This window comes from Hevea brasiliensis, unplaced genomic scaffold, assembly GCF_030052815.1.
Source record: "Hevea brasiliensis isolate MT/VB/25A 57/8 unplaced genomic scaffold, ASM3005281v1 Scaf7, whole genome shotgun sequence".
NCBI classification, from domain to species: domain Eukaryota; kingdom Viridiplantae; phylum Streptophyta; class Magnoliopsida; order Malpighiales; family Euphorbiaceae; genus Hevea; species Hevea brasiliensis.
In genome coordinates this window covers 519,386-545,403 of record NW_026615250.1, presented here as the reverse complement: position 1 = coordinate 545,403, position 26,018 = coordinate 519,386, and the positions used below count along the sequence as shown (strand labels likewise).

The following is a 26,018-nucleotide window of genomic DNA, read 5'->3' as shown; positions in this document are numbered from 1 at the left end:
AATAAATATTAATTTAATAATTATCCAACCCATTAATACTTTTAGAAACAACGCCTTTTTCCTAATTTTAAGCATATTATAGACTTCAATTTCGAATCAAGAGAGAGAAAGAGAAACTTAATCTGTGAACGTGGCAGCATATCAATGGTTTTCTCAGTACACCGTCACTCTATCAAATAAAATCCTTTACGAGATGATATGTAACTTAAAGAGAAAATTTACTCGTCCCAGATTTTCTTTCCATCCAAACGCTCCTCTCTTTTCTTGTTTCTCTCTCATTGGCATAATTCCCTCCATTTTTCTCACTTTCTTACGAAACAAACAAACCAAATTGCTCTCACCAGGCGACAAAACAGGGTATGCTTAATCTGTATTCGAGCCTTTAAAATAATAGATTTCTAGGGTTTCGAATTTGCTCTAGTTCTTGCAATGATATCTGTTGTAAAAAGCGATAGAGAAGTAGTAACAAATTCGAATACAATCGAGGAGAACCGAGGAGAAGCTAGGTTTTCTGGTGATGTTGCTGATAGCCCCGATGAAGAGAAAGCCAGGGTTTCTGGCTTGGAGCGTGATTTCAAAGCTCCAGAGAGTGAAGCTATTGCTAGGGTTTTAGAGAATAATGGATCTACTGAAGAGCTTAAAGCTTTGGCCAGACTCGGTGAGGAGAGTGATGTAGACGAGGAAATGGAAGAAGAATCTAGGGTTTTTGAAGTGAAAAACGAGAAAAACCCAAGTTTTGTTCAATTCGACCTACAAAATGACCGATGTGCTGTTTCTAGAGGTAATGCGAAGGGAGAGGTTTATAATTCCTTTATGTCTGAGTTCGATGATTTTGTTGCCAATGAGAAGCATGAGGCCATGGCGGGAGCATCTAGGGCATTGAGTTATGGGTTTGAAGTGGGTGATATGGTGTGGGGGAAGGTGAAATCACACCCATGGTGGCCAGGGCATATTTTTAATGAGGCCTTTGCATCATCTTCTGTTAGGCGCACCAGGAGGGAGGGTTATGTGTTAGTTGCATTCTTTGGGGATAGTAGTTATGGATGGTTCGACCCAGCTGAGCTTATTCCTTTTGATCCCTATTTTGCTGAAAAATCTCAGCAAACAAATTCAAGGAATTTTGTCAAAGCTGTGGAGGAGGCTGTGGATGAGATGAGCAGAAGGCGTGGGCTTGGTTTGGCTTGTAGGTGTAGAAATAAGTATAATTTTAGGCCAACTAATGTGCAAGGGTATTTTGAGGTTGATGTGCCAGATTATGAGCCAAGAGGAGTTTACTCGGCAAATCAGATTAAGAAAGCTCGGGATGGGTTTCAGCCTAGCGAGACTATTGCTTTTGTGAAGCAGTTGGCTTTGGGGCCACAAGGGTGTGATCAGAGTACTATTGATTTTGTTAAGAATAAGGCAACAGTTTTTGCTTTTCGGAAGTCTATGTTTGAGGAGTTTGATGAGACATATGCACAGGCATTTGGAGTGCAGCCAAAACTGCCTGTTAATGATCCAGCGAGTTTATCAGATCAGCCTGTTAAATATCCAACCCGGGGTATTGTTTCATTTCCTTTATACTGATTATTATCATTTTTCTAATGCTTAATTTCGACTACATTTTTTCTGCTTGCTTTCATTTGTTTTACTAAAATATGAAGCATCTTGTGATTTGCACTTTTGAAATGCCAAGTACTCGAATTATTAATGATTATCTGACATGGTTAGCTAGTTGGATATTAGTTCTCACATAATTGGTGATTGTGCTTTTTCATTGTTCTTCTGACCTAATAACAACTTGTTTGGAATGTAACTGCTTGGTGTTCACGTTTTCATCGTCATGGTTCTTGGAAGATGAAGTATTTTGTTTTCACTTCATTCATTGCACCGAGGGAAACTGGAATATGGGGAGGTGGATTTTATATCACTGAAACATTCTAGAGGATATATTTAAAGTTCTAAAGGTAGAAAATATGCAAGATCTTTTAGGCATACTCATAGCTGTGAAGAAGGCATCCTTTGCATATATGAGGCAGAGTGCCTTGAGAAATTGTTTTCATTATGACTGATATGTTGGAAGGATTCAATATCTGCATGGATAAGCCTTTCAAGTTTTATGTTTATATATGATTTTTTTCCCAGTTCATGTAGTAGCACTGCAATCTTTCTGTTCTTATTATTTTTTTTTTTTTGCCCCATTTCCTTTTCCAGCCCCTTTGAGTGGCCCATTGGTGATAGCAGAAGCTCTGGGTGGTGGGAAGAGCCACAAAAAACCCATGAAAGTGAAGGACCATTCAAAGAAAGATAGATACCTCTTCAAACGAAGAGATGAACCAGTTGACTCAGTGACCCTTCAACTTGGCCAAAGGCAAGCAAGTTCCTCAGCCCCTGCAGCATGTGAGGAAAGTTCATCAGCAATAGTAACTGGTGACTTTGTTTTGCAGAAAAGGGCTCCAACATCTATTTCAGCAAAACACGAACATGCTGGAATTATCAGCAAGGAAGTTGCAGGTCCTAGTGAAGTATTTGGTAAAGAAGCAGTGAGCTTAGATCACGGTCAAAGATATCTGGGTGTTCAAACTACTCAAGGTATAATTTTAGATGAAAAATCATCTCCTGGTAAGGAGAAAGATGCTCTGCAAGAAACAAATGACAAAATGGGGTCAGATATGGTTGTTGATCCCACAAGTATGGGTCAGTCTGATATTTCTGTGAAGGGGTTGCCGCTGGGTGTAACAGATAATACATCACCTTCTTTTCAGCAAGAAGGTCATGCCATTGTTGACTTTAGATATGAAGAGAATTCAAAAGTGTCTCGAATGAATGAAGATTCTCCACAAACTGAGAGTTTTTCTGAAAGAACAGAAGGAGACGGTAGTTTGGATAAGCTTCGTGATGCTCTACCTAGTTCCCATCTTTCACTGGTTGATGCAAAGCCTCCTGTTGGAATGATTTCTGATGTTGGAGTGAAGAAGGCCAAAGTTCTCAAGCGCCCTTTGGGCGACTTGAGCTCTGAGAACTCTATTATAAAGGAAAAAAAGAAGAAAAAGAAGTTGGGTCCAGAAACAAGCCCTGATCGTCCAAAGAAGCGTTTGGCCATGGGAACAGGAGGGGCATTAGTGGGAAAATCTAGTCTAATCAGTGCCTCTACCAGAGAGGATCCTCAGGTAATCCATCAGAAGAAAGATGTTGGCATCAGTAATTCCACATTCAGTAGTGTGGGAAATATTGAGCTTGAGGTACCACATCTATTGAGTGATTTGCATGCTCTTGCTCGTGATCCCTGTCATGGTGCCGAAAGGAACAGTCTGATTACAATGCAGTTCTTTTTGCGATTCCGGTCCTTTTTTTACCAGAAAAGCTTGGTTTCATCACCTCCATCTGAGAGTGAGCCCATTGAAATTCGTGCAACTAAATCTCCATCAACCGTTGGGGTTTCTGACAGTTCTGCTGAGAACGTCAGAGATTTGTCAACTTCAAAACCTTTAAAATCCATAGCCAGACCAGATGATCCAACAAGAGTTGGACGGAAACGATTGCCATCTGATCGTCAAGAAGAAATTGTGGCAAGGAGATTGAAAAAACTTAGTCAGTTGAAAACATTAGCTGCAGAAAAGAAGGCAGGTCAGAGAACTTCGGAAACCCAACGATCAGAAGGGAAAGAACTGGCCACTGCTGCTCCACCAAAGCCAGCCAAATCAGAGTCTTCCAAGAAAATAGAGCCTCACCATAGAGCAGTTGAGCCCACCATGCTAGTGATGAAGTTCCCTCCTGGGACATCTCTTCCCTCTGTTGCTGAGCTGAAGGCAAGGTTTGCTCGATTTGGATCAATAGATCAGTCAGCTATCCGTGTCTTTTGGCAGTCCTCAACGTGCCGTGTTGTGTTCCGGCACAAGCTTGATGCACAGGCAGCATACAAATATGCTGTTGGAAACAATTCCTTATTTGGTAATGATGTGAATGTGAGGTACACTGTTCGGGAAGTAGGAGCTCCTGCACCTGAAGCACCTGAATCTGACAAGGGAAGAGAAGACGACACTTCCGTTGAGGCCCCACGGTTAAAGGATCCAGCAAATGAAAGACTACTTATGCACCAGCCTCTTCCTCAGTCAACCATGCAGCTCAAGTCCATTTTGAAGAAACCAACAGGCGATGAAGCAGGGCAGGTAACTGGTGGTAATGGTGGTAGAGGGACTGCTCGTGTAAAATTCATGTTGGGTGGGGAAGAGACTAGTAGGGGAGAGCAATTGATGATTGGTAATAGAAACTTCAACAACAATGCTAGTTTTGCTGATGGTGGTGCACCTACTTCTTCTGTTGCTATGGATTTTAATAGTAAGAACTATCAAAAGGTTATGGCTCCATCTCCATCGCTAATTCTCCCCCTTCCTAGTCAATTCGCAAAAGTCCCACTTAATAACTCGCATCATACTGAAGTAGCACCTAGAAATTTTCATAATCTGAATATTCCCATTGCTCCACCTAGCATGCCAAGCATAGACATTTCACAGCAGATGCTAAGCCTTTTGACAAGGTGCAACGATGTTGTAACCACCGTCACGGGCTTGTTAGGCTATGTGCCTTACCATCCTCTCTGATGACTACAACTACTAGTACGGGACAACCACTGATTTACTACAAGAAAAAGCCACTGATTTCATGTCCAAACCTCTGCATGCATTGCCTTTTGGGAACCGGGGGAGAAGCTGCCTAAATTTTTCTCATGGGATGTATGTCGTTGTGGGCATCACGAGCTGTTAATTGGGACAATAATTAAGGTAAATCCATGATGGATTGTGATTGGTCTTCTGTTGTGTTGCCATGAGTAAATGTACCCATACAGATGGTGCCATCTCTTTTTATATTTCCTTTTTTTTTTGGGTCATATTTACAACTTTACCACACTTTTGTGCTTGAAGTGCATGTTAGTATGTTGTTCTTAGATTGTTGTTTATTTGGGTACCATCTTGAGTTGAATTCAACATTTTAATTTTAGAAAAAATTCCAGTATTATTAAATTAAAATTAATTAAGTTGTTTATTTGATTAATCTCTCTCCTCCATGGATTCCCTAAGACAGATTACTTCCTTCCCTTGCGTTTCATAGAATTTAATTTCCAAAAAGAACATCTTTTAACATTATTGCAAGCATATAAAGGACACATTTTCGAAATTCATGATGCCCCAAGAGTGGCCTATCCTGCAATGGATCGCTTTTCTGGGTCCATATCAGCAAAAACAACCAGTCTGCTAAAGGTAGGCCAAGCCCACACTCGTACTCAATAAATTATTTATTTTTATTATTATTATAATGAGGAAATTTTTTTCCTGTTGGCTATTGGGGAGAGAGAGAGAGAGAGAGAGAGGGAAAAAAGATTCCCTTTCTTGTTGTTGTTCCTATATGAATGGTAAATGTATTTTTTTAATTTTAATTAATTAAAGTCATGAACAGAATACTATCAAATCAAGAACTTGAGATATGAACTTTATATTATAAATGATTAATTTACATTACACCTAAAATTAATTTACATTATGGTTAGTTTATAAACCTATTTTAGTAAAAAAAAAAAATTTATTTTGTGATTTTAATAAATAATTTAAATAATCCAAAGTCTGTATTATTTTGATTTTCAGAAAACATGTCAACCCTTGCCTTTCCTTCCTTCCCAATGGACAACAAATTGTGAAACTTCCTTGCATTCACCAAAACAAAACACAAAAAGCTTCAAATTAATACAACTTTTTCTTATATCAAAAAAAAAAAAAACAGCTTTTTTTTATTTTAAATTATTTGAAGAATATATCCTACTTTGCTCCTATTTCTAGAAGGAAAAAAAAATTATTTATAAGAAATTAATCTTAATAAAAAATTATCCAATTCATTGAGAAGTTTCTACACGTATATAAATTCCTTTTGAATTTGATTCGCTCTCGTCGTCTCATCCACCCCATGACCACCGTATCCTCTCCAAACCCCAAAAACCCTAATTTTTTCTTCCCCTTCATGGCTCAGCACCACCATTCCCCCACCGCACCCCACCACATCCCGCCGGATTCCGACTCTGGCCCCGACGACCCTTCCTCTTCCTCCTCTTTCCCCCCTCAATTTCACCCTCATAATCCCACCCAAGACCCCACACAATCCTCAGCCATCTACCATCTTTCCTTCAACCAAGACAACGGCTGCTTCGCGGCTGGCCTTGGCAACGGTTTCCGTATCTACAACACCGATCCCTTCAAGCCCCTCTTCCGCCGTGACCTCGACTCGCGGGGCGGTATCGGCCTTGTAGCCATGCTCTTCCGCTGCAACATCCTCTGCTTGGTAGGCGGTGGTCCCGATCCCATTTACCCGATGACCAAGGTAATGATTTGGGACGACCATCAGTCGCGATGCATCGGCGAGCTGTCGTTCCGGTCGGAGGTCAAAAACGTGAAATTACGGCGGGACAGTATAGTCGTTGTATTGCTTCAGAAAATCTTTGTGTACAATTTCGCGGACTTGAAGCTGATGCACCAAATCGAGACTGTTTTGAACCCAAAAGGGTTGTGTGAGATATCTCACACTTCATCGCCAATGGTGCTGGTTTGCCCTGGCCTCCAAAAGGGTCAAATTAGAGTGGAGAATTATGGGTCGAAGAGAACCAAGTTTGTTATGGCACATGATTCGAGAATTGCGTGTATGACCATGACTCAAGATGGTAGATTGTTGGCTACTGCCAGTAGTAAGGGCACTTTGATTAGGGTCTTTAATGCCATGGACGGGTCGTTGCTGCAGGAGGTATGCTTCTTATTTAGCTATTTTATGAATTATTTTACCCGTACATGTCTGTTGTTATGTGGAGACGTTATGTTCATGCATGCAATTCATGGGCTTATAGTTGTAAAATTAAGGATGTATCTTCGCATGTATAGCTTCAAATTTGGGGATATTGGTTCTATTTTTGTTGCTTTAATTGAAGAAATATAGTGAGCATATGTGAAACGATTGAGCTCAAGTTGAACTTTTAATGGGGTGTGAAAAAATTATTGTTGATGGATTTTCTTGTCGAATGCATTGTTCTTATAAGTATCAATATTTTATGCATTTTTTTTTTTTTTTTTGTGTGTTGGGGGGGGGGGAGTGGTGGTGGTGGTGGTGGTGGTGTATTTTGGTAAGCACAACTTCTGTTAGATTGTGTGATGGAAAAAAAAAAATCTATTTCCAGTATATTTCAAGTTCTAATGATATTTGCTAACTTTTGACCAATTATTGGGACTCTAATGCAAGGTTAGGAGAGGTGCTGATAGAGCTGAAATATACAGTCTTGCATTCTCTTCCAGTGCACAGTGGTTAGCTGTCTCAAGTGAGAAGGGGACTGTCCATGTATTTAGCCTCAAGGTTGATTCAGGGTTGGTGACATTGGCAAATGATAGATCGCATGCTGCAGCTGAAGCAAATTTAGGCATTTCGTCTCTTTCCATTTTGAAAGGTAATGTATCTGTCAATTGTCAAAGCTTTTAGCTGAGAAATTTTGAGGTTGGATTTAGTATAGTTGCTGATCCAGCAAATCTTAGTTGAGATTGTTGAGCAAAACTTAAAATGAGACATGACAGCTTTGATAACATATCAATGTTTTGGAAGTCAAGCAGGCTTATCCAAGGTTCTTGCCTTTTACAGGTGTATTGCCAAAGTATTTCAGGTCAGAGTGGTCAGTGGCTCAGTTTCGATTACCTGAAGGATTGCAGTATTTTGTTGCATTTGGCCACCAGAAGAACACAATTGTAATCATTGGTATGGACGGAAGGTAATGAAACATCAGAGCATTCTTGTTTTGCTTTTGGTTTATTATTTTTCTCTGTTCACCTAAGCCATGAGAGCTTAGTTGATTAAGCTTCACAATTCCTTGGCCTTTGTGGCAATGGGGCAATTGTTAAGTCTAAAAATTTGGTAATGACAACATCAAATTCATTTTCCTGATAATGTCAAATTTTAACCAATTTGTCATATTGTACCGTGCAGCTTCTATCGATGTCAATTTGATCCAGAAAGTGGTGGAGAGATGACTCAGCTTGAATATCACAATTTCCTGAATGTAGACGACTTCTTAAAGCCAGGGGAAACTTTTACCTAGTCAATATAAAGATTTTTTTTTTTTTTTAATTTTTCTGGTAACTATTGTTAATATAGCTGCGTGTACATCTTTTAGGATATAAGAATTTACTCGTGAATGTTGAGAACGAGTAATTATATCGGCTAGAGCTTCCAGGCTGTTGAGCTGTTTGTAAATAATGTTACCTATGCCAATGCCACATATCTCATAATATAAATCTGACTGGCAAATTATGATTTTGTCCTGCGTGTATTTTTATCTATATTTTGTTGTGTGAACGTGAAAATACTGAAGGTAGATAAAGCCTAATTACATTTGAGATTGTCTTCAGCACTAAATATTTGGGTAATGATATTTTTCCCGTACTTGGCTCTCTTGAAGATCCCAACGCCAGGTTGGTCTTTATGATTGTTGCTCTATTTTTCGAAAGGATTGTGCCAGTAAGTTCTTATGACGGTATTCTGTTCAGAGGGCAAATAATCACAACACTTTTTTCATTTTCGTCTTGAGCCAGTTGTAAGAGGATCATTGTCGTTTTCCAAAATTTCTTTTTAAAGCAGTTCTATGGTTCTGCTGCAAACTGTGAAATGCACAACACCACCACATATGCACTCTATTAATCATTCTCATAACCACTCATTTACCCAGAAAGAATGAGAAAATGTTAAATACATGCATGCAATTAACAGGTTTCATGTCGAAATTCAATGACATCACCAGGATGGAATCCAGCACGATTTGCAGGAGACCCTGGAGGTACGTGGAATAATATTAAAATTATAAAACGTGGAAAGGGTGAGATCCCACTTTTAGATTCTCACCTCATTTTCATTAATGCAATTTAACATGCGTGCAACACCAAACCAGCCAGAAAGAGATGTGTCAAAAGTGGCCTAATTAGTCGGAAGCAGCGACGGCTAGCGCCCGAATGAGGGATCGTCGGCCACAAGAGATTGAAGCCTTTCTCTGCCAAACCCCAAAGATAGAAAAATGGATTGATATTAGCAACTTTGACAAGAATGGAAATGGTTAGAAGATTTTCTGCAATGATTCAAATAGAATATTACCAAAAATGGGTTCATGTCCCTCGCTTCCAGTATCTATCGACTTAAAACCCTAGTGAAACCTCCTGCCCGCCATTTCTATAACTAGTAATTGAAGTTTCGAAGAACCTGCGCACAGTTCACAGCCCACGGCCCCAACCCATTTTCCCTTCGTATTTGCTTGACCCAATAGAGGCTTCAAAACTTGATGGATCTTGTTCATAAGAACAGTCTTCACTTCGGAATTCATTTTCTTTCAGGAAATGCGATTTTTATACCAGTAATAAAATTCATGCAACAGTGGCCTAAAGTGGTAAAACACAGCAGAGACAACTACCATCTATCTAGCCTTCATTCAAGTTAATTCTCCAGCAAAGTTAATTTTTGTTCATTCGAGTTAGCCGAAAGAGAATGAAGGAAACAAGGAAACTTCCTTTATAAACTTTGTCATCGCCTACAAAGATAGTTAAATTCACAAGGAAAACAAAAAAGAAGGGGAAAAAGACTAAGACTAACTCCTAGATCCTGCATTCCATTATTGGAACTAATACATAACTAGTAGGATTCATCTTTAAGCGCTTTTGGCGGACTTGGGGGATTTTGACGCTGAAGGTTTATCAGTAGCTGCAGATTTCTTGGGCAAAAGAACTGGGTTGATGTTGGGTAGCACCCCACCACTAGCAATGGTCACTCCTTGAAGCAATTTCCCTAACTCTTCATCGTTCCTCACTGCTAAAAGCACATGCCTAGGGTTAATTCTATTCTTCTTGTTGTCTCGTGCTGCATTCCCAGCCAACTCCAACACCTATATCCACAAAATCAATCAAATCCCTTGTTTGGTAGCCTAGAAAATGGAAGAAAAAAAATAACAACTCATTCTAGAAATGCCAAAAAAAATAAGGCTAATGATCCAAACGAAACAGGGAAACAAACATGTCATTAAAAGCCGAAATTTGCACAAACGTTAAAAACACGATTCATTTTCCCTCACTTTCCCACGTTCTCCCAGAAACAAGACATAGAAACAAAGCAAATCGATCAAAAAACTCCGTAGAAACAAAACAGATCAGATCTGAAACAAACCTCAGCGGCTAGATACTCAAGAACTGCAGCGAGATATATCGGGGCTCCGACCCCAAATCTCTGAGCATAACGGCCCTTTTTGAGAAACCTAGCAATTCGACCAACTGGGAATTGGAGCCCCGCCCGGATCGACTTCGAAACAGCCTTCTTCCTATCCCCTCCTCTTCTTCCTCCGGCACCTTTCTTCTCCTTTGAAGTATCCATTATCAGCCAGAAACAGACAAAAAAGAGATCTGAAACTTCGAAATTGAAACGAAGCGTTTTAGAGGGAAAAGTGAGATCTTTCGAATTCTAGATTCTGATGAATGTTTTGGGTTTGGTATTTATGGGACCGATTGCAACGTTGGCGATCCTTGCGCTTTATGCTTCTACCAATGAAATTGCGTCTTGATTTGATGATCGGATGGCAAATGTTTGCCACGATGGCAATCCTCGGGTTTTTCGTTGGCCAGCGATGATCTCTTTCGCGACTGGGATGTTCTTTAGATTATATACCGTCGGATATTCCATGCTGGCAATTCGTAGAGCGTGAGTTTACTAACGGCGTTATTTCAAATCCAGTTTATTTAAATAAATAAATTTCCCACTATAATTGTGAGCTAAATACTTTTTAGTATATAATATTATTTATTGAATGTAATTAAATTTCTAAATAAATAATGTATTATTATAATATATCCATATTTTATATTCTTTATAATACTAATAATGAATATACCAAATAACTATTTGCTATAAAATTATAATTATTAGTGGTTTTTAGTAAATTTTTAGCTTAAAATGAATAAAAAATGATTAATCACTGAATTAAATTGAAAAAATTCAAAATTAAAAAAGTAGTTAATTGATTAACGATTAATTCATGTTAAATATTTGATTAGAAAAAACTGCTCCCCAATGCTTCCAATTAACCATTAATCTTAGGAAGTTTTTGTAACACCCCAAAAATTTTAAATTTATGAGTATTTTTGGTATTTTAATTTTATTTGAATTTTAGGAATTTTTTTGAGATTTTTCGGATTTTAAAAATCGGGTTCGATTTTCCGAAAATATAAACTTTGATGATTTTTAAAAATTAATTTAAAGACCACGTGACAAAACTAAAAATATATTTGGAGTTTACGTATTTTTCTGAGTTTTATGGAATTTTTTTCGGAATTTTTGGACCTCGTTTTCGGTCCCGAGGCAGAGTAAAAATTTAAAATTTTGTATTTCGAATCGAACCGGCCGAATCGAACCGGACCGGATCGGACCGGTCGAATCGGACCGGCCCTTTTCCTTCTTCCTTTTTCTTTCCCCGCGCGCGCGTCCCTCTCCCTTTTCTCTCTCGTTTCTCTCTCCTCCCCTCCCCTGCCGCCGGCCAGCCGCCTCCCCTGCGTCCTCCCCTCGCGCCGCCTCTCCAGTCCCGGCCAGTAGCGGCCGGAAAACGCGCGCGATCTCCCCCCCTGCGCGCGCGCGCCGCTTCGACTTCCTCGGCCAAATCCGGCCGATCCGGCCACCAATTGGACCGGGTCTTGTGTCCAAAATCATCTACTCGGCGAGAGCTTTCCATAGACACCAAGAACGCCGAAATCCATCGAGCGGATTGTCCGATTTTTGCTCGGGAAGATTTTAGCCCATTTCGACTTTTGGGCTAGATTTCTCGAAAACCGTGAATCCCACGAGAAAACCGAGGCCACCAGCACGCTCCATTCGTCGAGAGCTTATAGCGACATAAATTTCGAATTTTTTCGACACCGTTTTTCGGTGGGTCCCACGGAACTTCGCAGTGTATTTTCGACCATTAAATGAGCTTAGAAAATTCTGAAAAATTTATGTACTAACCCCCGTGTTATGGGCTTCGTGTAGGTATCCTCGATTCGCGGAAATTCGACAGTTGACCGGGTCTGCAAATTTCGGGCCAGACAGACCCGTTACCGGAAAAGTCTCCGAATTGGACCGAGGTTTTGGCTAGCCCCCCATTGTCAGACGTCCCGAGCGCATTCCCGAAGTCGGAATCGGCAAAGGTAAACCCGAACCTTGTTTTTTTGTAATTTTCTAGTGCTTAAATAGGATTAAAAATCCATAAAATATTCGTGGTAGCTTAGAAAATTACGATTCTTTTTGCAATAGTTTAGTAATATTGCTAAGGACATGAGGCAAAGTTTTATAATTTTTAGAGCTTGTTTGGGCAGTTTTTGCAAAAATGATCAATAATAAGGACTAAATTGAAATTTTGCGTATTGTGATGGATGACTGATTTGATGGGCCCAGGAGGGGCTGTGTGATATGATTGAACTGTTGATATATGAATTGTGAGTAAAATATTAATTTTAATTGTAATTTCGATATTATTATATGTTCAGCATGCCCATGCATCACTTATATGCATATATTTATTTAGTTAAACTCTAGGCACGATTTATGTTGCATTCATAACTGTTAATATGCCATGGATGTTGTTGTGGTAATTTGGAGCAGTGTGCGTGCGTTGGCGTGCGTGTGATGTGGTGTGGACTATGGATAGGACGGGGTAGTCACGGCTTGAGTAATTGGTGGGACGTTCCTTCGAGGGGTAGTCACGGCTTGAGTAATTCGCTGGGACCCTCGATTTGGTTATTAAGTGGAAGTCCGAGCTTGAGTAATTCGCTGGCACCAGGTTGGATTTAAGAGAGCTGTATAGGGGATCAGCTCCCATATGTTATGATTAATACTACAGGGTGTGTGAGTGCTCCAAATTACCTTTTTGATGTTATGATGTGAAAATGTTGTTTATGTTGCATTTCACTCTACAGGGTGCATTAGTTCAGATAGTTATAGAGATTATAGTTAAGATTGATATTTTACTCTCTGAGTCGAACGCTCACTCCTATTCAAAAATTTTTACAGGCCACAGGAGGATATTTATTCTGGGTTAACCTGCTTTTATACTTCGCAGGTTGTTTATTGATATTTGTGTAATTTTATTTACTCCTAGAATTTCCGCATGTGTTAGCAGTAATTATTTGAATTTGGTGCGTAATATTATATTCATGTTGGACTGTAAACTTAATATTTTAAGTCTGTTTTGATGGATTGGATGAGGAGCTCCCATTTATTATTATGTTGATGAGTATGTGGAGGGTGAGCTGAGCTCCCCAATGGATGGTTTATTGTGTTTACAGGTCGGGTGAGTCGAAAACTCCCCGTTGGAAAGTCCATTTTATGGCCGGACTCTGTCCGTTTGTTTTCTTGAATTTGGGCCCAATGGGCCTTAGAGTTGGGTTAATGAACAGTTAGGCTTACTACGGGCCTCGGGGGCTTTAGGCTGGCCCAGGTCCTAGTGCCGGTCCGGCCCATAGGTTGGGTCGTGACAAATGTGGTATCAGAGCTTAGGCTCCAGATTCTTAGGGAATGTTGTCTAAAGTGTTGGGAAGAGTCTACTAGGAGTCACATGCGGAAATATAGGGTCCACATTCGTCTTGCATTGTCATCTTTGCTTCTAGTTTCTGCTCCATATGTTATGTATAAATATGAGTCTATAGAGCTGTGTAATGTGCAGTTTTGAATTTTGTGGGCTAATGCTGCTGAATTTCAGGAAAATGCGTAGAAGCAGGAGAGCTGCCACTGCACCAGAGCCAGATGTGCCTGACGAGGTGTCAGCACAGGATGAGGCGCCTGCCCCGAGGAGGCGGGGTAGGAGGCCTAGAGCTGCTCAAGTAGAAGAGCAGCTACCCACAGTTCAGGAACAGTCTTTCATGGCACAGGGTCCCATGGACCCCATGGCAGCTACTCTAGCTGGTCTGCAGAGAACCATCGACATGATGGCCCAGTATATGGTCCACCCTCCACAGCAGCAGCAGTCCACCGCACCAAGAGGGGAACCGTACAAACAGATCATAAATTTTAAGAAGTTGGTGCCTGGTACTTATGATGTGTCAGACGATGCATATCGGTTTCTGGATTCCTGCAGACAGGCAGGAACAGAATTACAGTTGACTGATAGAAGATTGATAGAGTGTATGCAGCATGTCATGGGGCCTATGCCTAGACAATGGATGAATGACTACGTGTTACCCCGGATGGAGGGTTTGACATGGGCTCAGTTTGTGGAACTTTTTATCAATCGGTTTGTGCCAGAAAGCTTCAGAGATCAGAAGCAGTGGGCCTTTGAGGCCTTAAGACAGAATGGCAGGTCTGTAGATGAATATGCTACAGAATTTCTGGAATTGAGCAGATATGCCCCTACAGCAGTAGCTACAGAAACTATGAAGGTGAAGAGGTTCCTAAAGGGGCTTGACAGGAGGTATGCGAACCTGGCCATGATGTCGGATCAGTCTTTTGATGTGGTGGTTGATCGAGCCAGACAGATTGAGATTAGCTATGCTGTGGATGACAGCGGAAGAGCAAAGAAAAACAGAGCAGAGGGTTCCTCAGGTGTCCCTTCCATGGGTACTCCGGACAGTGGTGGCCAGGGTAATTACAGAGGAAAGGGTAGGAGCAAGAGAAGTGGTTTGAACCACGACCATGAGGATTGGACGAGTGCGGATCGGCGGTGGTCACGATTCGAGTCTGGCGATTAGTGCAGTTCAGGATCCTCCTTGGCACCTTGTGCACAGTGTGGAAGAGGACATTCAGGACCTTGTTTGATGGGATCAGGAGTATGCTTCAGGTGTGGCCAACAGGGTCACTTTGCTAGAGAATGCCCCATGTTCAGCGAGCCACAGATGGGGTCACAGGGTTCTGTTGCGAATGTTCCTCGACAGTTGTATCCGGGCGCTTCCAACATGGCAGGCAGTCAGTTCAGTGGCCAACAGGGCCGAGGACAAGGGGGACGTGGATTTGGAGGCAGATCAGGAGGTAGAAGTCGATGCTCGAGTTACGCCACTCAGGGTAGGGGTCAAGCTCGGGTTTTCACCCTGACCCACCAGGATGCTCAAGCTTCAAATGCAGTTGTGGCAGGTATTCTTCTGGTCTGTTCTTATGAGGCTCGTGTTTTAATAGATCCGGGTGCTACGCACTCATTTGTCTCCCCTGTGTTTGCCATGAGGTTGGGTAGAAACCCTACAACTTTAGAGTGCCCTTTGTCAGTAGCTACCCCACTTAGTGACAACATAGATGTAGACATGGTATTTCCGGGTAGCCCAGTGGTAGTGGATGGAAAGATCCTCCCAGCAGACTTGGTTCCTCTACCAGTAATGGATTTCGATGTAATCCTGGGGATGGACTGGTTGGCAACTCATTATGCCACCTTAGACTGCAGGAACAAAAAGGTATACTTCCACATACCTGGTGTGGAAGAGTTTAGCTTTGATGGTGACAGGAGCGTGGCTCCATATAATTTGGTGTCAGCAATTAGTGCCAGAAAAATGTTGAGGCGTGGATGCCAAGGGTATTTGGCATTGGTGAGAGATACATCTGTAGAAGGTGTCAGCATGGAAAATGTTCCTGTTGTCAGAGAATTCATGGATGTCTTCCCTGAAGAGCTTCCAGGGTTGCCACCAGAAAGGGGAATAGAGTTTTGTATTGATGTTGTGCCGGGTACAAACCCCATATCCATGCCACCTTACAGGATGGCACCAGTGAGTGAAAGAGCTGAAGGAGCAACTACAGGAGCTTTTGGACAAGGGTTTCATACGTCCGAGCACTTCACCCTGGGGTGCTCCTGTTTTATTTGTGAGAAAGAAGGATGGGTCATTGAGGTTGTGTATCGACTACAGACAGCTGAACAAGGTGACTGTGAAGAACAAGTATCCACTTCCTCGGATCGATGATTTGTTTGATCAGCTCCAAGGGGCTAGATTCTTTTCCAAGATAGACCTGCGATCAGGCTACCATCAGTTGAGAATCAGGAATGAGGACGTGTCCAAAACGGCTTTCAGGACAAGATATGGTCATTATGAGTTCTTGGTGATGTCTTTTGGACTCACTAATGCACCAAAGACCTTCATGGACACGATGAGCAGGTGTTCAAGCCATTTTTGGACCGTTTTGTCATCGTATTTATAGATGACATTTTGGTATACTCTCGGACCGAGGAAGAACACGCGTGGCACTTGAGGATGGTGTTGCAGACGTTGAGGGAGCACCAGCTATATGCCAAATTTTCAAAATATGAATTTTGGCTAGAAAGCATCTCATTCTTGGGACACGTGGTTTCAAGTGACGGTATTCAAGTGGATCCCAAGAAAATTGAAGTCAGAATCGATTGGCTTAGGCCTACAACGATCATTGAGGTGCGAAGTTTTACGGGTTTAGCTACTCTGAGCGTTTTGTACAAGATTTCTCCAGGATAGCGGCTCCCTAACTAAGTTGACCAGGAAGAATGTTCCATTCATTTGGATGATGACCGTGAGGTGAGTTTCCGAAGCTTAAGGAGTGTCTAACCACGCCTGTGTTGACACTACCTGTGAGTGGTGAAGGATACACCGTGTATTGTGACGCCTCCAGAGTTGGCCTAGGGTGTGTTTTGATGCAGAATGGAAAGGTAGTGGCTTATGCTTCAAGGCAGCTGAAGAGGCATGAGCAGAACTACCCCACCCATGATTTGGAAATGGCGGCTGTAATCTTTGCACTAAAGATCTGGAGACACTATCTGTATGGTGAAGTGTGCGAGATATACACCGACCACAAAAGTTTGAAGTACATCTTCCGTGAGAGGATTTAAACTTAAGACAGAGGAGATGGATGGAGCTTCTGAAAGACTATGATTGCACCATCCAGTACCACCCTGGGAAGGCCAATGTTGTGGCAGATGCTCTGAGCAGAAAATCTTCTGGCAGTTTGGCGCACATTTCAGTAGAGAAGAGACCATTGATTCAGGAGGTACATGAGTTGATGGATCAAGGTTTAATCCTAGATCTTTCAGATGAGGGGGTATTGTTGGCTCACTTTTCAGTGAGGCCAGACTTGAGGGACAGAGTTAGAGTTTCCCAGCACAGAGACCAACAATTGATGAAGATCATAGAAAGAGTACAGCAAGGTGAAGGTGGTGAGTTTGGGTTTGCCAATGATGGCGCCCTAGTACAAGGTTCTAGGATATGTGTGCCCGATGTAGACAACCTCAGGAATGAAATCATGCGAGAGGCACACTACACACTGTACAGTGTCCACCCAGGTTCCACCAAGATGTACCATGATGTGAAAGATAGCTATTGGTGGAATGGCATGAAGAGAGACATTGCAGACTTTGTGTCCAAGTGCTTGACTTGTCAGAAGGTGAAGTTTGAACACCAGAGACCGTCAGGGAAGCTGCAAGAGCTCCCTATCCCAGAATGGAAGTGGGAAATGATCACTATGGATTTTGTGACAGGGTTGCCTCGTACCACGCGAGGATATGATTCGATATGGGTAATTGTAGACCGCTTGACCAAATCAGCTCACTTCTTACCTGTGAAGACTACATATTACGTAGCGCAGTATGCGGCTCTACATTGAGAAATAGTCGATTGCATGGAGTTAGGCTTCCATAATATCTCAGAGGGCTGATTCACTTCTCGGTTTTGGAGAAAGTTGCGGGAGGCACTTGGCACCTGTTGAACTCAAGATCTGACCTTCCACCCTCGCAGACGGACAGTCTGAAAGGACAATCCAAACACTGGAAGACATGCTTCGCATGAGTGTTTTGGATTTTGGAGGTCAATGGGATGAGCAGCTAGCTTTGGTGGAGTTTGCCTATAACAACAGTTATCACTCCAGCATAGGGATGGCACCCTATGAGGCACTATATGGAAGAAAGTGTAGGTCTCCTCTGTGTTGGACAGAAATGGGGGAAGCGAAGGTGCATGATGTAGACCTGGTGCAGTACACTTCAGAGGTAGTTCCTTTAATCGAGGAGCGAGCGACTTTCGATGGCGTAAGAGTTATGCGGACCCAGACGAAGGGATGTGGAGTTTGCAGTGGGCGACTATGTATTCCTGAAGGTATCTCCAATGAAGGGAGTCATGAGATTCGGAAAGAAGGGCAAGTTGGCACCTCGGTATATCGGACCTTTTGAGGTTACGGATAGAGTTGGAGCAGTTGCCTACCGGTTGGAGCTACCACCCAACCTCTCTCACGTTCATCCCGTGTTTCACATCTCCATGCTCAGGAAATACATTCCCGATCCTTCTCATGTCTTGCGTAGGATGTGATAGAGCTAAAAGAGAACTTGACATTTGAGGAGCGACTGTAGCCATAGTGGACTACCAAGTGAGACAGTGAGATCAAAGCAGATCCCTATGATTAAGGTTTTGTGGAGGAGTCGATCGGTGGAAGAGTGCACTGAGTCGAGCGGGACATGCGTAGCAAGTACCCTTATCACATTCAATGTATAATCATGTGCTTTATTACGCCTTGTGTAAAAATTCGAGGACGAATTTTACGTAAGGGGAAGAATGTAACACCCCAAAAATTTTAAATTTATGAGTATTTTTGGTATTTTAATTTTATTTGAATTTTAGGAATTTTTTTGAGATTTTTCGGATTTTAAAAATCGGGTTCGATTTTCCGAAAATATAAACTTTGATGATTTTTAAAAATTAATTTAAAGACCACGTGGCAAAAATAAAAATATATTTGGAGTCTACGTATTTTTCTGAGTTTTATGGAATTTTTTTCGGAATTTTTGGACATCGTTTTCGGTCCCGAGGCAGAGTAAAAATTTAAAATTTTGTATTTTGAATCGAACCGGCCGAATCGAACCGGACCGGATCGGACTGGTCGAATCGGACCAGCCCTTTTCCTTCTTCCTTTTTCTTTCCCCGCGCGCGCGTCCCTCTCCCTTTTCTCTCTCGTTTCTCTCTCCTCCCCTCCCCTGCCGCCGGCCAGCCGCCTCCCCTGCGTCCTCCCCTCGCCGTGCGCCTCCCGGTCGGCCTGGCCGCCTGCGAGCCGGAAAACGCGCGGACTTCCTCGGCCAAATCCGGCCGTTCCGGCCACCAATTGGACCGGGTCTTGTGTCCAAAATCATCTACTCGGCGAGAGCTTTCCATAGACACCAAGAACGCCGAAATCCATCGAGCGGATTGTCCGATTTTTGCTCGGGAAGATTTTAGCCCATTTCGACTTTTGGGCTAGATTTCTCGAAAACCGTGAATCCCACGAGAAAACCGAGGCCACCAGCACGCTCCATTCGTCGAGAGCTTCGCAACGACATAAATTTCGAATTTTTCCGACACCGTTTTTCGGTGGGTCCCACGGAACTTCGCAGTGTATTTTCGACCATTAAATGAGCTTAGAAAATTCTGAAAAATTTATGTACTAACCCCCGTGTTATGGGCTTCGTGTAGGTATCCTCGATTCGCGGAAATTCGACAGTTGACCGGGTCTGCAAATTTCGGGCCAGACAGACCCGTTACCGGAAAAGTCTCCGAATTGGACCGAGGTTTTGGCTAGCCCCCCATTGTCAGACGTCCCGAGCGCGTTCCCGAAGTCGGAATCGGCAAAGGTAAACCCGAACCTTGTTTTTTCGTAATTTTCTAGTGCTTAAATAGGATTAAAAATCCATAAAATATTCGTGGTAGCTTAGAAAATTACGATTCTTTTTGCAATAGCTTAGTAATATTGCTAAGGACCGCGGGGCAAAGTTTTATAATTTTTAGAGCTTGTTTGGGCAGTTTTTGCAAAAATGATCAATAATAAGGACTAAATTGAAATTTTGCGTATTGTGATGGATGACTGATTTGATGGGCCCAGGAGGGGCTGTGTGATATGATTGAACTGTTGATATATGGATTGTGAGTAAAATATTAATTTTAATTGTAATTTCGATATTATTATATGTTCAGCATGCCCATGCATCACTTATATGCATATATTTATTTAGTTAAACTCTAGGCACGATTTATGTTGCATTCATAACTGTTAATATGCCATGGATGTTGTTGTGGTAATTTGGAGCAGTGTGCGTGCGTTGGCGTGCGTGTGATGTGGTGTGGACTATGGATAGGACGGGGTAGTCACGGCTTGAGTAATTCGCTGGGACCCATTCCTTCGAGGGGTAGTCACGGCTTGAGTAATTCGCTGGGACCCTCGATTTGGTTATTAAGTGGAAGTCCGAGCTTGAGTAATTCGGCACCAGTTGGATTTAAGAGAGTCGTATAGGATCAGCTCCCATATGTTATGATTAATACTACAGGGTGTGTGAGTGCTCCAAATTACCTTTTTGATGTTATGATGTGAAAATGTTGTTTATGTTGCATTTCACTCTACAGGGTGCATTAGTTCAGATAGTTATAGAGATTATAGTTAAGATTGATATTTTACTCTCTGAGTCGAACGCTCACTCTTGTTCAAAAATTTTTACAGGCCACAGGAGGATATTTATTCTGGGTTAACCTGCTTTTATACTTCGCAGGTTGTTTATCGATATTTGTGTAATTTTATTTACTCCTAGAATTTCCGCATGTGTTAGCAGTAATTATTTGAATTTGGTCTGTAATATTATATTCATGTTGGACCTGTAAACTTAATATTTTAAGTCTGTTTTGATGGATTGGATGAGGGAGCTGAGCTCCCATTTATTATTATGTTGATGAGTATGTGGAGGGTGAGTTGAGCTCCCCAATGGATGGTTTATTGTGTTTACAGGTCGGGTGAGTCGAAAACTCCCCGTTGGAAAGTCCATTTTATGGCCGGACTCTGTCCGTTTGTTTTCTTGAATTTGGGCCCAATGGGCCTTAGAGTTGGGTTAATGAACAGTTAGGCTTACTACGGGCCTCGGGGGCTTTAGGCTGGCCCAGGTCCTAGTGCCGGTCCGGCCCATAGGTTGGGTCGTGACAGTTTTCTTGTTTTCCACACTAATTAAGCTTCATTTAGCAGAGCTAAAATGTAATTTTCATAAAAGTATAATTTTAAATACTGTTAAAAATATTTTTTTTTAATTTTTTAAGTAAAATATGTTAAATTTAATTTTAAATTGATTTTTAATATTATTTAACTAACATATTTATTAAGTTTTGTTATCAATAACTCCAACAATAATATTAAATAAATCATTATATTTTTCTCTAATTTTTCCTCTTTAAGGATTATCATTTTCCACTCTTATCTCTCCTCAAAGAATTATGTTTTATTGTTTTTATTTTAAAATGCCATATTTGTTATCTCCCTATTTTTAAGAGGATTAATTCTCATAATTTAATATTTCTATGTGAAATTACTTTCTTAAAATTATTCATACTAAAGTTGCCTTTAAAAATAATGAAATGGATATAAAAATTTATAAGAATAGCATTTAAGAATGCAATGGTTAAAAAGTTAAAAGAAAAAAAAAAGGTTAAAAGTGATAATTATATTATTTTTCACGAGATGATAAATAGTTAATATACAAAATTAACAAAACTGAGACTATAGATTGAAATCCACTCTAATAATTAAGCTAATAACAATATAAAATTTAAAGAACATAATATCTCTGAAATCTCTAACTATGACAATTTGCTTTGAGTGGAGAGTGGTGGCATCATAGGAGAGTAATGCCACATTCTAGGTGTTGGCAATTACCCTATTGCATATATGTAAATCCCATCATAGTTTTCAGCGATGTGATTTTAGTTTTTAATTGAGTCATTCGATCATGAGTGATTTGATTTGGTAACTTGAATCAATATTAATCCTCCTAAGTAAGTTGAAATATAGGTGATTGTAGTTTGGCAAACGTTTGGCTATTATTGGAGTGGTCATTACTAATATGTTACTTAATTATAAACACAAAACATGAACGGGATGAATAAAAATAACTCTCGTTCAATTAAATCAACTATAATAACTAATATGTCTTATACACAATTAAATATAGAAGAAAGAAAATAAACAAAAATAATAACTTGCAAGTTAGGAGTCAATTAACATTGACTTTTGTAATAACTTAGCTTGCCAAAATTAATTACCTAAAACTGAAAATTAGCTAACTAAATTTAAGAATTACCTAACTAAAATAAATAAAAATTATCTTGACAATGCTGAATTGTAACTCTTGAAGCCTTCTTCCCTTCCTATGCTTCATAGATACATTTTGGATGGTTTTTAAGGAAAATAAATAAATAAATAAAGGAGTAGAAATTTTGAAAAGCATATAAAAGATGCGCATCCGGGGAATCGAACCCCGGTCAGTACCGTGGGAGGGTACTATGATACCACTACACCAGATGCGCTTCTTGGCGACAAGGGCCAAAATTAATACTTATAACAATTTCTCATTTTCTCAGATCTGATTTCACTTGTTTTTCATCAACCACACAGTAACAGTTTTTTTGTTGGTAACATGGCGACTATGCACATTTTCTTCAGCCCCAAAATAGTATCAACTCATTGTCTTGACTGAAATTAGGCAAAAAAAATTATCCTATATATGATTATTGTTTCTTGCTATTTGATCTACTCCAAGATCAGTTCTTGATTAACAAGTAAAGCGGTAAGGAGCAAATACTGAAAATGGCAGTGTAATTATGGATTGACTTCAATCAACAAGAAGTAACAAACTCTAGCAACAAAGATAAAGAGGGAGAAAATATGAAAAAAAAAATTGTAGTTCTCATGTGCTCCTCTTCTATCTACAATTCGTCATATTGTTCTTCATCTTTAGAATCAGTTGAGCTTCCACCACTCTTTTCATACACTTGCTTTATGACTGGATTACAAACTTCTTCCACCTCCTTCAACTTCTCTTCATAATCATCCTTTTCTTCATTTTGGTTATCATCTAACCAGTCAAGAGCTTCCTTCAATGTGTTCTCAATCTTTTCCTTATCATCAGAATCAATCTTATCAGCAAGCTTATCTTTGTCTCCAACAGTACTCCTCATGTTGTAAATGTATGTCTCCAACTTGTTCCTTGCATTGATCTTCTCCTTCACCTTCTGATCCTCCTCCGCCATTTCCTCAGCCTCCTTTATCATCCTATCGATCTCTTCTTGGCTCAGACGCCCTTTATCGTTGGTGATGGTGATAGATTGGGATTTCTTTGCTGCCTTGTCTTCAGCCTTCACATGTAGGATGCCATTGGCATCAACTTCAAAGGTTACCTCAATCTGGGGTACTCCTCTGCAAAGTATAATTTTAAAGATTCATTTAGAGTACTGAAAGAATTTGAATTTAGGTTCAACATATCATGAAACACTAGAACAATTAATCACATGCCTTGGAGCTGGTGGAATTCCTGATAGCTCAAATCTTCCAAGCTCACGACAGTCCTTCGTCAAGCTTCTTTCACCTTCGTAGACCTGAAAATTTTTCAGGAATATGTTAGTTCAACAGCATAATGTGAGTACAAATGTAAGAACAGAAACGGCCCTGAAATGTTTCTGGCAAGTTTCCTAGTGTTTTGATTTCGGTAAACTTTGATACCCTTAAGTATCCATGCTTCATAGGTTGCTAGATAATATTAGGTACTTAGTTTACCTTAACAGAAACTGTGGTTTGCTGGTCTTGAGTAGTGGTGAAGATTTGAGACTTTTTAGTTGGGATGACTGTGTTTCTTGGGATCAATTTTGTCATGACTCCACCAACTGTTTCAATACCAAGACTCAGGGGAATAACATCAAGCAAAAGAAGACCTGAAGCCAGCAAAAACAACAAAATTAATCCTCATTAAACATCTTGAATGCTTGTTTAAGAACTTTTTAGTTTTTAAATTGAAGCAAAACACATAGCTGTATAATTACCCTTTGTTTCTTCCCCGCCTTCACCGCTTAGAATTCCTCCTTGAACTGCAGCACCAAAGGCAACAGCTTCATCTGGATTGATGCCCTTATTAGGCTCCTTTCCATCAAACATATCCTTCAACAATTCTTGAACTTTAGGAACTCTAGTACTTCCTCCCACAAGCACAATCTCATTGATATCAGACTTCTTTAGACCTGCATCTTCCAAAGCCTTCTTCACCGGCCCCATTGTCTTTTTAAACAAGTCCATGTTCAGTTCTTCAAATCTTGCCCTTGTCAATGGCTCTGAAAAATCAATACCATCAAAAAGCGATTCAATCTCAACTCGAATTTGGTGCTGGTTGCTCAGTGCTCTCTTAGCTCTCTCACATTCTCTTCGAAGTTTCCCAATAGCCCTTTTATCTTTGCTGATATCTTTGTTGTACTTTTTTTTAATCAACTTAATGAAATACTCCATAACTCTCCGGTCAAAGTCCTCTCCTCCCAAGTGGGTGTCACCACTGGTAGAAAGAACCTCAAAAACACCATTATCAATTGTCAATATACTAACATCAAATGTACCACCACCAAGATCATAAACCAAAATGTTCATCTCTCCCCCTTTCTTGTCTAGACCAAAGGCTATTGCCGCAGCCGTAGGCTCGTTGATTATTCTAACTACATTGAGCCCAGCAATGGTGCCTGCATCCTTAGTTGCTTGCCTCTGTGCATCATTGAAATAAGCTACAAGAAACAACATTAAAAACAAGTCATCTAGACAATGAAACGAAGACCAATTATACCTTCAGTCATCTCTACGACCTCATAGTCTCCAATTTGAGTTCTAAGCCAAAAGAAAAAAAAAAAAAAAGAATGATTATACCTGGAACAGTGACCACTGCATCTTTAATCTTCTTCCCCAAGTATGCCTCAGCTGTCTCCTTCATCTTCCCCAGCACCATAGCACTGATCTCCTCAGGGCTAAAAACCTTATTCTCCCCCTTCACTTTCACTTGTACATAAGGTTTACCGTCCTTATTCACCACTTTATAAGGCAAGAATTTTATATCTCTCTGAACCTCTGGATCATCAAACCTGCAAACCAAGTCAAGCCAAAACAGATCCAATCCAGATCAATAATTACTGGCTAAAACAAAAAATGGTTTCTAATTCACCAAAGTAAAAAAAGATAGTTCCTTTACTTTCTTCCAATGAGGCGCTTAATATCAAAGATTGTGTTTTCTGGATTGAAAGCTGCTTGATTCTTTGCAGCCTCCCCTATCAAACGCTCGGAGTCAGTGAAAGCCACCCATGATGGAGTTATTCTGTTGCCTTGATCGTTGGCTATAATCTCTACATGACCGTGTCGAGAAACGCCCACACAAGAATATGTTGTCCCGAGATCAACACCAATCACTGTTCCAAGTTTTGAAGAATCATCTGCTGCAGCTGATCCTAATCCTAGCAAAAATTCTTCAAAGAAGAAGAACAAGGAAAGTGCTTATAGTTCACATCTCTATTGAATATTAGAATTTTTAGACAATATAAATATGTTTCAACTTTAACCATTTGGTTCCCAAGAAACATTACAAACTCAAAAGAAAATAGGAAAAAGATAAAGAAAAAGAAAAACAATTCTCTGTAATGCCAGCCTTCATTTCTCTTAAGCAAAACAGAGCATTAAGCAAATTCAGAACTATCCAGTAATATCAACAGCTGAAGAGATCAAAGACAGCTCAAAAAATGTTTATAAGCTATTAAAGATGACTAATTTTCGGCCTAATGCAATTTAAACTTCATTTAACTTTCACAATCTCTCTCTTGTTAGTAAACAGAACCCAATAAATTTAATACGCACAGTAAATTCTAGACTTCTACTTACCTGAAAGAAATAGAAATAGAAATGAAAAGGCTTTGTTCTTCATCTTCATTGATATTTTGATCTTAGTTTCTGTGAAATCAATTCGTTTGCTTTCTTTCTTTCTTTCTTTCTCTGTTTTGAAGTGGAGCTCAGGTGAGGTGGTATCTCTTCTATCGGTGGATCTACATTGCTATATAATAATGTTTAATCCAATGATATGATACCACGTAATTGCTGTTTTGCTTTGCTGGCATGCCACGACAGGTTCTAGCACTTCATTCACAATATAAAATGGAAACGTGGATAATGGCGGGTTCTGTCCTGAAAGTTCTTGATCTGTGAAGAGAAGGATGGAGGGTTCGACGGTTTCAGGGGTAGAA

The 26,018-nt window shown here is 40.5% G+C and overlaps 4 protein-coding genes and 1 non-coding gene across 5 annotated transcripts; 2 read left to right on the top strand and 3 right to left on the bottom strand.

Annotated features, from left to right (window-relative positions):
* Window positions 1-203: 203 nt before the first annotated feature.
* On the top strand, window positions 204-5,031 carry LOC110648673 (PWWP domain-containing protein 1). Its single transcript, XM_021802991.2, has 2 exons — window positions 204-1,540; window positions 2,194-5,031. Exons 1-2 carry the CDS (start codon window positions 430-432, stop codon window positions 4,578-4,580), a joined length of 3,498 nt encoding a protein of 1,165 aa, XP_021658683.2. The 5' UTR covers window positions 204-429; the 3' UTR covers window positions 4,581-5,031.
* Window positions 5,032-5,860: 829 nt separating this feature from the next.
* Window positions 5,861-8,313, top strand: LOC110648674 (autophagy-related protein 18a). The gene is made up of 4 exons (XM_021802993.2): window positions 5,861-6,762; window positions 7,252-7,453; window positions 7,642-7,768; window positions 7,984-8,313. The coding sequence occupies exons 1-4, from the start codon at window positions 5,935-5,937 to the stop codon at window positions 8,093-8,095; spliced, it is 1,269 nt and encodes a 422-aa protein (XP_021658685.1). The 5' UTR covers window positions 5,861-5,934; the 3' UTR covers window positions 8,096-8,313.
* A 1,216-nt stretch (window positions 8,314-9,529) lies between these two features.
* Window positions 9,530-10,506, bottom strand: LOC110648676 (probable histone H2A.5). Its single transcript, XM_021802996.2, has 2 exons — window positions 10,201-10,506; window positions 9,530-9,922 (listed from the first exon to the last, which is right to left on the bottom strand). Exons 1-2 carry the CDS (start codon window positions 10,402-10,404, stop codon window positions 9,689-9,691), a joined length of 438 nt encoding a protein of 145 aa, XP_021658688.1. The 5' UTR covers window positions 10,405-10,506; the 3' UTR covers window positions 9,530-9,688.
* Window positions 10,507-22,218: 11,712 nt separating this feature from the next.
* TRNAG-CCC (transfer RNA glycine (anticodon CCC)) lies at window positions 22,219-22,289 on the bottom strand. The gene has a single exon. It is a non-coding gene; the product is annotated as a tRNA-Gly (tRNA).
* Window positions 22,290-22,561: 272 nt separating this feature from the next.
* Window positions 22,562-25,942, bottom strand: LOC110648679 (luminal-binding protein 2). The gene is made up of 7 exons (XM_058142699.1): window positions 25,660-25,942; window positions 24,980-25,250; window positions 24,661-24,872; window positions 23,799-24,521; window positions 23,536-23,690; window positions 23,275-23,357; window positions 22,562-23,178 (listed from the first exon to the last, which is right to left on the bottom strand). The coding sequence occupies exons 1-7, from the start codon at window positions 25,706-25,708 to the stop codon at window positions 22,689-22,691; spliced, it is 1,983 nt and encodes a 660-aa protein (XP_057998682.1). The 5' UTR covers window positions 25,709-25,942; the 3' UTR covers window positions 22,562-22,688.
* Between the last annotated feature and the right edge of the window lie 76 nt (window positions 25,943-26,018).